Below are 12,527 nucleotides of genomic sequence, written 5' to 3'. Positions count from 1 at the left end.
ATAAGGATGTTTACAGAATGAATTACAGTTTTCAAATTAAATCTAAGTGTCTTTCCCTTTCTTATCACATTAGTCACCGCAAGGAATATTAAATTAGTCTGACATTTGTCATTTGTATTCACCACTATGAGTGTTTTTTTTCACACATAATTTATGTAGAGATTCTACTGGATCCCACTGTTAACAATGCAGTCTCAGCCAGCACAACCTAAAAATGTCCTTTTGAGACAAGAATACAAGTAAATAAATACAATGGAAATACTATTTGTGTAGATGTTGAAAATAAATATTGTACACTATTGTACACTGCTTCTGATATTGGGTTCTTCACAAGCAGTTGTGGCCATGCAAATGGAAATGGTTACAGTCAATTCACATGTTGATACAATAAATTTAGGGGCAGATTTGCCAACATCCAACTATCCTTAGTTACACCAAGCAGCTTTGTGCCCTCACAGTCTGTCTGGCTGAATCAGGCACAATTGCACCATTTGATGCAGGGAAACCCTGGACATACAGCCACCTTGAAGGTGACAGTAATTTCAGCATTCGTACTGTGTGCTGCATCAGTAGCAGACTTGTGCTTTACAAATTATATGCAGATATTGTTATAATGGTGAGCAACAGAAAGTATGCAATCCCCAAAGTGAACATTTTCAGTGAAATGACAACCAATTAGTTTTGATTGCAATTGTAGTGAATTCAAATCCACAAGTGCCTACGATTATGCTGGAATTGTGGGAGAAAATGTTGCATTGTGGGTAAAAACTCTAAGACTTTGTACACTGCACTTGTATTCATAAATAAGCCCTTACATACTGAGGAGAACATTTTATTACATCTTTAAAAAAACTAAAAATAAACTAAACAAATTTTGAAACAGACAAGTACATTGCTATTGGAATAGGTAATTTACTTACTGTAAACAGCAGAGCCTATTGAGCTCTAGCCATAAAGGGGACCTATTGGGGGCAAAACTGGTGATAGAGCCTACACTCTGGTTGGTGGAAATAATATGGTTTTTTTTATACCCCCCTTCAGCACTATGCCACCCCTGCACTTGGAGGGATGCAGAAAATCCCAGGTCTGGACTGGAATTTAAAATAGGTCCTTGAATTTTCAGTACACAAAGACCCAAACAGACCCCTAAAGGCCAATAAATAGTGACTGTCTATTGTGTCATACAGCAGACCCTGCTGCCCCAGCAGCATTTTCCAGAAACCACAGATTGCCAATCCAGTTTATCCTTTTATCATTGCTTCCTAAATTATAATGAGCTGGGTGGCAAGCACAAATGAACTGATGAACTGATAATTCATCACTGATGAATTTATTATTTAAAACACTTCAATTAAAACATGTAGACTCACACTTCAGAGACATACAATATTATTCAGTATATATTTTAGCAGTCAGTTTTCAGTTGGATATTTTTGCTTTGCTACCTCTGCTGGAAACAAAGGCAGCATTAGAAATGATTTCATGTGTGCTGTAGAGTCCAGGTGCCTTCTGAATCCAACAGGGACACCAATGTAAGTTTCCAAATGAGCTGTAGCTTCTGGTTGACAAAGTGGGAATTGGTGTCTAGTTGATTTGTGAGAATATGTTGCCAGTCAAAGAATTATTAACCCTTCCTGTGCCAGGGCTAGGGGATACATTTATGCATGATATTTTTTTTTTATAGAGCTGCATTTTCTTTAGGCATAAATATTGTCAAGAAATTATGTATACTGCATAAAGAACATATACAAGAAACAATATTCAAAAATAGAAAATTATTGGTGAACTTTGTATAAAATACTTACAAAAAAGCGTTAGCTCCCAGTTGTTGCTCTGTGCTGCAACGAAATGCAACTGCAAAAATCCAAAAAGTAGGAAAAAAAGCTTTAGCAGATTTACTGCAAAACATTTATTGTGGGTAGTGGTAACACAACATGTTTCGGGTCAATACCCTTTGATAAACGGTATTGACCCGAAACATATTGTGTTACTACTACCCATAATAAATGTTTTGCATCAAATATACAAGAAGCAATATATTGTCTCACATAAAGTAGATCTAGCTTGGTCAGCTGCTGTTGCAGTCCATTCTATAAACTGTAGCTGAACTGTAGACATTGCATTTGACCTTACCAGTTCTAAGTTCATGTTAAGAAAAGGGATTCCAATATACCTTACACGTGGAGGTGTTTCTGATTGTGCCTGCAAAATGGCCCTCTGGTAATGGACAATAAAGGGTATGCCCACATCCCACCTCCCACCTATGTGGCAGGTGCAAGTTGTGTCTGCCACAGCACCATTCATTCACAGGTACAAAAATATGTTCTTAAGCATGGTGGTTCACAGCAGTGACCATGCAGTCATTCTCTTTTCAAGTTCCCTTTTATGTAGCTTTTAAATGTTAGCTTTTGTAACTTATAGGGACTCACCCAGTCCTGCCTAGCAAAGTTAAAGTTACACTTATTTCTGTTCCCAGAAGAGATTATTATAATTGTAAGGCTGTAACATGCATGTTGATAAGGTGCTATTATTATCATTTTAAAACTGCTTTTTTTAAGTGTTTTAGATGACAAGTGCCAGGATTTATACCAGCCAGCATGGTCAATAGTTTCAGCATCATTAAAGAGGCATCAAATACCTGGGCTCTAATTCTACTATTATGGGAACCCTGGTCTTACTTATACTATTCTTGGCTTTATCTAAGGATGCCTAAATCCTACTGATGACACTACTGCCCTAGCTATGCAATGTGAAGGGGAGCAAATCCCTGGCCCAATTGTTAGCTTATCATGATTTTTGCTTGTTACCTTTCCCCTTCTCTATCCAGAGACAGTGCATGGTCTTTAACAATAAAATTGGCACAAGTTATTATGCAAACCTGGTTTGCAAATGCATTTGGTTGTTTTGATCGTACACTATAATTAAAATTAGCTTTTTTTGGCTTTTATTGGATAATAATAGGAGGCAAACGTAACCATTCGGATGTTTTCTTCAACAACTGACCAATAATTGCTACTTGCTAATCAGTTTCTATGGGTTACCAGGCATGTAGCAAACTTTGCTAGCCCATTACCTGCTGTCTGCTTAGTATCTTGAGACAGTGATTTTTATGTCAACATGAAAGAAGAACAGGAGAGTTCCTGAAAAGAATTAACAAAATGAATAGTAATATGTATAATACAATTAATATATTACTTTACTCTCATTTTCCTGTTGCTGGGGTCATGGAAACAATACTTAATTTTTCAAATCAAAAATGTTAGTGATTATCTTTCATGGACAAGCCCAATTATATTTAACCTTTTTTTTTGTATAAAAGGTAAGGACATGGATTTTGACCGTGGGCTACACAACTGCATTTGGTGCAATGTTTGCAAAAACATGGAGAGTTCACGCCATTTTTAAGAATGTAAAAATGAAGAAAAAGGTGAGTCTTTGAGGCATTTTCATATCGCTACTAAGGTATTAACTACATTTACTGATGCTAGTTGTCAGATTCCGAAATGCAAGGCCAAGATAAGTATAGTTGCCATACTTTGTATATTACTATTTTGCATCTGATCATTTTCATTTTAAAAAACATTAATCAGTCAATTTGTGCACAAGCAAGTCATCACAGTTTGCGTGTAAAAGCGAGACAGACTGGCACCAGTAGGTTAATTTAAAGAGAACTATACCCCCCTTTTTGACATAAGCTGATTCAGTTAGGCGGATATAGAAAAAGTGCATACACTTTCAAAAATATATTTTTTTTTATCTGCATAGTCTCCAAACTGAAGGGAAGCCATAATATCCTGATGAACCATTTTTCAACATTCCTTATGCTTACAGTGTGATGTAAACCCAATAACCAGCAGCCATCTTAGGGAAGGCACACTAACTACTGCAAGTACAGAAAAACTAGTTAGATCCCTACAAAGGGAATATAAAAAGAAATAATGTGAAATAAAAGTACAGGAACAAAATAAGCAGTAGGCGGGGCTGGCATTAGGCTGATTGAACCTATTGGGACAGTGCCCATGGGGGTCCACACCAGGGGGAAATGTAGATAAACATTGCCCCAGCACATAAAGCTGCCCCAGTGGCCCAGCCAACCCTAACCCTTATTGACCCAGACTGCCTCCCAACCCTGATCAGCCCATTTCTCCCTCTCTCTTGGCCTGTGTACCCCTACTTCTGCTTTTTCTATTGTGCCATGAGTGCCCCATTTCCTCCCTTTAATTGTGCCCTGTGTGCCCCTATTTCCTCTCTCTCTCTCTCTCTCTCTCTCTCGCCCTGTGTGTCCTTATTTTATCCCCCTCTCTTGTTCATCTAGAATGGAAAATAGAGCGACCAAAATGGCCCCACATGGACCTTGCAGTTGGTAAGGAAATGAGCAGTTAGTAAGGGCAGTAATTTTAGCAACACATATGGGGTATGGCATGCAATGTTAAGAAAGCTTATGAAGTAATGTAGTTAGTGTTAGATCTTCTGTATTTTCGAATCTAATCTAATTGATAGTAATAGTATTTGTTATGCGCTAAATAGGGCAACAAAGGTGGTTTAAAATTTGTATATTAATCTAGTCACATTATATAAGGTAATTTCATAAATCCAATCTATAAAATGCACAGATTATTTGTATAATTTATATATTTGTAAAAGGAAAGGAAGAAAGGATAGCCTAAATATGATCCTATTTATAGTTTCTATTTATACCTAAAGAAAATTAATGCTTAGTCCAAGTTGATTTAAATCAGGATAAGGTGCAGAGTGCAACAAATACCATAGTCACAGCAGATAGGTCCAAAGAAGAGCATTTTTTTCATTCTACAGAGTTCTTTAACTGCACTCGTGGAATTTGTTAATTTGAGCCCTTTGGTATCATCTTAAGAATGAGATAGGCGCAAAAGATCTGCGAAACGGCGAAAAACTTGCAAAACGGCGAAAATGGCGTGTGGCAAACAAAAAATTTCGCCCACGGCTATTATTTTGTCGCACGGCTATACTTTTGTCACCCGCGGCTATTATTTCGTAGCGCGGCTATTCTTTTGACACCCGCGACTATTCTTTTTTGATGCCGGCGACAATTTTTCCGTGGCAAATTTTTTCATCCGTTTCGCGAAACAATCCGCCATTGGCGAAACACGGAAATTTGCCGCAAATCCATGCCTGCCAAAACATTTCGCCCATCACTAGTTCAAACTCTTTATTATCCTAGTCTCTTTCTCTACCAAGCTTCCATGTTCCCAAACAGAAATAGGGAATGACCATGAAATAGGCTAAATAGATAGAAGCAAGAGGGCCCACTGACACCTGGGCCCACTGGGAGTTTTCCTAGTATCCTGGTAGGCCAGTCTGACACTTATTAGAAGATTTTAAGATCAAGTTTTACATGAATATATGATCTGTAAATAAGCCTTCTGGTGTTACTTGCTTTACTGCCAATTTATAATAATGGATAAAGGGCTCTACGAGGGTCATGTTTCCTGTTGTAACATAACCCGCATATTCAATAAGCATTGACTGTGAGAAGAAACACAGTTATATATTGCAAATCCATCCATTACTGAAAGTAATATAAAAAGAGTACGTTATGCTTCATATGGTGAATGTCACTTTTGGATCATGTGATAAAGGACAGTGCCAAATCATATATGCAGGATTGGATTGCTACATGGCAACGGAGATTGAATAATGGCAGTTTGCAGTATTTAACTGGCACTAATCAATAGATATGCACCTTGTACCTGGAACTTGTAAATGAACTTTATGACATTTGCATCCATGCAGCCTGTGCAACATAAAAATTAAAATAATGATTAAAACAAAACAAAAAACCTGAACTTGTTGCAATAAGGAAAAGTTTCCTAAAAGTGTATAACTCTGTTTAGTGCCTCTGGAAGTATTATTTACTTGATTTATACAATCCATTTCAGTTGTATCAAAGATTTCATGCTAGTGGGTCCTTACAAAAATTGTTGAAACATTGCAGAAATGGATGAAATGTCACATTTGTTTCACCTGTAGTTGGTATATGTTCCTACCGTTCACTAAAAAAATCATATTAGAATTATTATTTAAATGTGTGCAAATATTTAAAATATGTATAGACCTGTAAATATGAAAACAACACTTAACCACAATACATGTTTGGAATCATCATAGACTAAGGTAACACTATTCAGAGACTGTAAAGGAAGTTAAAAAAAAATCATGGCTTGTGTAATAAAAAAAAATGGCTTGTGATTAAAAAATCACTACAAGTAATGTGGTCTGATATACACTGCATATGCCACAGTCCATTTAGTCACATGAGAATAAACATTAACAGACCTGCAGGCACCACTAGGATACAGTAAACTTATCTCAGTTGGGTGTTTAGAAATAGTAGTACCAATACATATCTGCTGATACTCTCCCACAAACAGAATTGGTGGAATCACTGTTGCATCCACTTCCATTTAAGTACTGTTTCTCAGATTAATGTTGGCTCCAACAGGCTGTTAAATTACTACTATTCATTTTATGAATATCAATCCTTTTGGGTAGTTTCCCCATAATGTTATAGACCTGCTCCTGAATCAGAATGCCTATTGATCCTTTGATGTGTCTGAGGTAGAACCAGCCACAAGAAAAGCTAGCAAATAAACCACATTTTTTTCCATACAAAAATGATGACCATAAGTAATCTCTAACTTTGGGGCAACATACTGTATAAACTGAACAAACATATTTGCACAAAACATTTAGATGTAACATATAACTGTTTGGTCTGGTTATCATTCTAATGATGATGGGGACTCTTGGTTTGCCAACCTCTTAATCATTGTCACTTCTAATAACAAGTGCCAGTAGTTAGAAAGGATAGTTCTAATATTTCCAAAGGCTTAATTATGCCTTGGGCAGAACCATATTTTGAATCAATATTATCTTCTCCTTAGTTATCCTTAGTTGTCAAAAAAGAAAGGATGTTTGTGCTCCTAAGGTTTTTTGGGGGGTTGCATATTTTTTTTTATGAAAAAGACTATTATAATATTTTGTATGTAGTTTATTATGTGGTGGCAATTATATATGTCACCCTGGGACATATTAGTCTCCAGCCAAGAGAGAAAGCAAAGTTAAAGTCTAAATGTTATACAGGTGGAATGACTGAATGACTATGGTCTTCTAAAAAAGCAGAACCAGTTGCCGTGAAAAATGCAAGAATCGTTTGATAAGCCATTGTACATATTATGTATTTTATAAATAGTTTTGTTCTTTGGTTGTTGATCTTTGCAAACAGATCAAGACCAGAAAATATACAGTGCTAATGTGTGACAAAGGGGTAATGGATCTATAGGTATGTACATGCTACAAAATATTTTAAAGGGAAAAACACAGAATATTAATTTAATAAACAAACTATAATTTCTTTATATATTTAGTATAATAAAAATGGATTGTAATGTTTTACTCTTACCCTCCTGGAATATTAAAGTTAGTTCTGCATTTATAACCCCCTCCCCTTTTCTAAGAGAGGAAGTTATTTCTTTTTCTAAGTACTGCCTCTGCATCATGCCACCATTTTTGCACATTACACACTGCATGGTTCATTATAAATGACCCTGAGTATGTCTTTATTAAAACATTTTATTCCTATATAAAATAACAATTTCTTATAAATTCATGTCCTTTATTACTTAAAGGAACAGTAACACCAAAAAATGAAAGAGCTTTAAAGTAATAAAAATATAATGCACTGTTGCCCTGCACTGGTACAGCTGGTGTGTTTGCTACAGTAACACTACTATAATTTATATAATAAGCTGCTGTGTAGCCACTGGGGCAGCTATTTAAGCTGGAAAAAAGGAGAAAAGGCACAGTTTACATAGCAGATAACATATAAGTTCTGTAGAATACAATAGTGTTTTATCTGTTATCTGCTATGTGCCTGTGCCTTTTCTCCTTTGAATGGCTGCCTCCATGGCTACATAGCAGCTTATTTATATAAATTATAGTAGACTTTCTGAAGTAAACACACAACTTTTACCAGTGCAGGGCAGCAGCACATTATATTTTAGTTACTTTTATACACTTTTATTTTTTGGTGTTACTGTTCCTTTAAAAAAATGATGTGACAAATATAGCACAATTTTGTTGAGAAATTAGAGATGGGGTAAAGCTGATTTATCAACATTTGAGTTTTTCCCATGATTCTTTTTTTGTGCTAAAAAATCATGAATTAAGTTTCCAAAATGCAAATGATTAGTTGAATGCAAAAAATCAAAAATCTTGAATCTTAAAATTTGCCATCTAAAAGTTGGTGAGTTCACGTAGAAGCCATTAAAAGTTGTCTTAAGTGCAAAATACAAAAAAGAAAGTCACTCACGATTCAGTAGGTACAAAGAACTGCCTCCATGAAGGTTTATTGGAGTAATCAGTGAGAAGGATAAAGACGTTTCAGGAACCTCTTGTTCCCTTTTTAAATGTAGCATTCCCTAACACCTACCCCAGGTAAACAGAATTTACCCTGCAAAGTGCGTGTCCACGATCATACGAAATCTTGCGAGATCTTGGGCTGTTAGTGATATCAGTCATAGGTCATGTGATAAGGATCGCAGATAGAGCCACAACCTGGTTACCAAGGCAGCATCTAAGTGTTATACAGTGCACAATTATTACAATGTTATACACGAGGCAGATTTGTAAAGTGAAAAAACAAATAAAGATAAACCAAAAAATATATACATGATATACAATTGTTACTGCGCCCACATAGCACCTAACATATGCTGACAATACACATGAAAATCAAATGGAAACTCACCAGTCTGCAGGACCCACAATAAAACCTTCAGAAACCAATGAAGTTCTATTCTCTCATTTAAACCTGCGGGGGAGACTGTGTCTGACAGGTAAGTCCAACATGCCTCACGTTGCAACAAAATACAATCTCGATCGCCCCCTCTTTTAGGTCTATTGACCTGTTCTAACACTTGAAATCTTAGTTGTGCAGCATTGTGTCCCATCTCCACATGATGCTTAGCTACAGGAGTGTTGCATTTATTGGCAATGTCTAATTTCTGCTGCCCAATTCTGGCAAATGTGGTACCCCCTAATCTTTACTGGGGCCCCAGTTCTAGGATGCATACATTGATCACCCATGATAATGCTGTGACATTGGGAACAGTTTAAACATGGGAATGTACCATTTACAGGTTTGGAAAGGAAAATCTGCTTGGTTAATGCCTCTTTGCCTATGGCATGTACCAGTTTATCACGCAAATTATTTTGTCTTTTGTAAGCAAAAATTGGCCTTTCAGAAAAATAGTTCCAATTTGCGGATCATCCTGTAAGATGTGCCAATTTTCTAAGATAATGTTTTTAATATCATTTGATTCAGAGCAAGTATGACTGTTTTATGTTGTGGCATGATACTTGGGAACAGGCCTATGAATTTCTTACATATCTGAATAGTTGTCATCCCACTATAAAGTTTTCTATGAACATCTCTTACAAGGCCATTGAATTTTTAGATGTTAAAATTCATATGGGTCATAACAAAATTTCAGCAAATTTAAGGCAAAAAAATGTACATTTGAGCTTACAGGTGATAGGCTCATTGAAAATGTAGAATGTGATTTCATGTTTGAATTGCATAACCTGTATATTGACCAAAATATTCAACTGTTTTTTGCCCTTAGATTATCAAAGATCAAAAACTACTGGTGATAGTAGGAGGAATGTTGTTGATTGACCTGTGCATTTTAATTTGCTGGCAAATAGTGGATCCTCTAAAAAGAACAGTAGAGGAATATAATCTTGAGGTAAGTTATGATATTTCTTCACTGTAATGGAATAAACAATGGATAATCAAGCATTGATCACAAACTACAAATTATGGCAGTCTTATAGTGTTGTCAACCATCAGCCTACTGACTGTATGACTTTTGTTGAGCCTTTCCTTTAGGAAACGTCTCCAAGGAAAAAATATGACAAGTGGATTATAAGCATGCTGTTATGAAGCAACAGCAGAATAAGCTGACAAGTCAATTTAAAATGTTTAGCAAGTGACTATTAACAAATCCCACTTGCTAGAACATATATACATTACATTAAATGTTCTTCTTTATTACCACATGGCATTAAACAGAGAGATTAGTGTTTAAACTGTATGACTGATTCATAATAGTATACCTATTTGCCTATATACCTAGTTATACCTTCCAATGGTGTCACCCTGTGGCTGCCTTTTGATGTTGACTCACAGGATCCCATCACCCACATACGCCATGCATGTTTTTATTGACACATGTAAACATGCACTAAGCAGACCAGGGAAAAGAGGTAGGAAAGAGCATAACCGGGCAATAAGCCTGGTAAAATAGGGGTGGCATATAGTGACATGTATAGAACGACTGTCAATTTTTTGTAGCTGCATTATATTTTTGTACTTGTACTTTAAAGACTATTTTTTTTCTTTCTCTTTGTCTTTTGTTTTATTCCTTTTTATGCAGAACCAATACTCCAAACTTTATATAGCCAGAACAAGACATTTTTTAGGAAATATCAGGTCAAAAGAGGCAGAAAAACAGCAGTTATATTTTGAAAGTAGCAACTTTCAATAAAATGTACAATGCAGGAAAGAAACAGCATCAGAAAATAGTTATTTACATTGATTTTTTTACAAAATACTATAATCTCATATTCATTTGATTTTTAAATAGGTAGATTGCCCCATTCATATCAATTGAATCATATTTCTTTTCTAATAAAAATTAACTGGAAGATAGATCTTGTTTTTGAGCATATCAGCAGGTGGCTGTTTCTTTTAACTGACACTCCCATGTTCAATAATCCAAGTCAGATACATGTAGCTGCCTACTATTGTTAAATCTAGAGAACAGAAGAAAGAAAATTGGTTCCTGTTTTATGGACAAAGAAGCTGTTTACCATCTTTTATATGTGCAATAGTCATTATTTAGTATAATGTCCCAAAAATAGTTATTTGAAAGTGTTATTGAAAGTGTTATTCTGTGTGGAAGGAAAATAATGGAAAAGAATGTTTTGTATCCATTTGTATTCTGAAAAAGTAACCAAGCTCCGATTTACTGTAGCAGATGGTCATAGTCTGGACAAGTTTATGAGCCCTCTCTCCTAAAGTGATCAAGTGTTCTCTCCATTCCATGTCTCCAGCTGATTTTTATTCAGCTCATGTATGATATGACTGGAAGCTACAGAATTCAATCTTGTGATCTTAACAAGCTGCTGTTTCTTTAAGTAAAACTTCACAATTTTAAAATGGAGCAAGAAGCTTAAAACACAAGAGACTTTGACTGTTTATAATAGATTCTATAGCTATGAATAATAGATTTGCAGGGCCATTAGTACACTAGACATGCTTGGTAAGACCTCACATAGTTGAAAACTTGCAAAAGCTTCCACATGGCTGCAGGAAAAAAGTCAATTTAAAGCCAGCTTTTTTTCTGAGAACACTTAGGTGTGTGTTTTCTTCCTTTTATTTTGTTTTGTTTTTTTAATTTTAGAGAAAACAGATGCTATTTCCCTGCTGTCATCAGAACATCTGATGGCTATGACAGAACCTCCTTCTGAATTTTGGTATTAGAATTCTGACACAGCACTTCTATACCAAAAAGTTCCTGATTCCTAAAAAACTTAAACTAATTTCCAGGAATGTCAGACGTTTAGCAAAAAATCTGAACTGAGCAAGCATGTGTGGGGAAAAGTCATGAAAAAAGTTGTGAAAATCATAATTGTGACTTTTTTAATTTGTTGCACAAAAGCCAGCGGCAAAAATCCTAAAAATTCAAAGCAAAGGGACATCTGCCTTCCTCATGATCTAGACAGGTTTTAGATGGAGTATTTTCAGATTTGGAATTGTCGCACTTTTGTTGCATAATTAATCTCGGAAAAGTCTCAACTTTTTTTCTGCAACTTTTTTGAGTTTTAGCGCAAAAATATACAAACTGTGAAAAAAAATACGAATTTTAGTAAATCCCCCCCCCTAAGACTAGAAATTACCAAATAAAAAAATGACTAAAAATATTCTGTTAGAAACCTTCAAATTGAGCTAATTAGCAAATTGAGTTAATTTTTCCACCAAAACAATAAGCAAATGCAGACTTTAACAACTTCACTGCCAGCAGTGCCTGTAATGAATTGATGGAACAAAAGTATTCAGTTTCCAACTGCATTGATTGTTTGCAAAATGTATTCCGTTGAAATATGTGTATATAATACTACAGCTTACTCCATCAACTCAATCAATTCTTCAGAGGTTGCAATAATGATATCTCATTCCCTCCCTTCATCTACTTAGTTCCGGAATGAACCTTTCGGTAATGGAGAGTCATTTAAGGTTGTTCCTGGAAGTTAGACTGAGAGAAAGCCAGAAAATTCACATTAACCAGCTATGCCAGGAACTTTTTTTTCCTCTATCTCTCCTGATGCACAAGTGCATTAAGTGTTGCATTAGGCTTCCATAGTTCAAATGTGATGATATTTCAAAAATGAATATACAGAAACATCAGATTTAAAGAGGCACA

The 12,527-nt window shown here is 35.6% G+C and overlaps 1 protein-coding gene across 1 annotated transcript in view; it reads left to right on the top strand.

Annotated features, from left to right (window-relative positions):
• The window catches only part of gabbr2 (gamma-aminobutyric acid (GABA) B receptor, 2), a 349,687-nt gene that overhangs the window by 264,011 nt on the left and 73,149 nt on the right, over positions 1–12,527 (top strand). The window contains exons 12-13 of the mRNA NM_001016007.3: positions 3,320–3,427; positions 9,666–9,788. Of these exons, the coding sequence (NP_001016007.2) occupies positions 3,320–3,427; positions 9,666–9,788 (231 nt within the window). The remainder of the gene's footprint in view (positions 1–3,319; positions 3,428–9,665; positions 9,789–12,527) is intronic.

Source organism: Xenopus tropicalis, chromosome 6 (genome assembly GCF_000004195.4).
Source record: "Xenopus tropicalis strain Nigerian chromosome 6, UCB_Xtro_10.0, whole genome shotgun sequence".
In the NCBI taxonomy this organism is placed as follows: domain Eukaryota; kingdom Metazoa; phylum Chordata; class Amphibia; order Anura; family Pipidae; genus Xenopus; species Xenopus tropicalis.
This window is presented reverse-complemented; position numbering and strand designations above follow the sequence as displayed.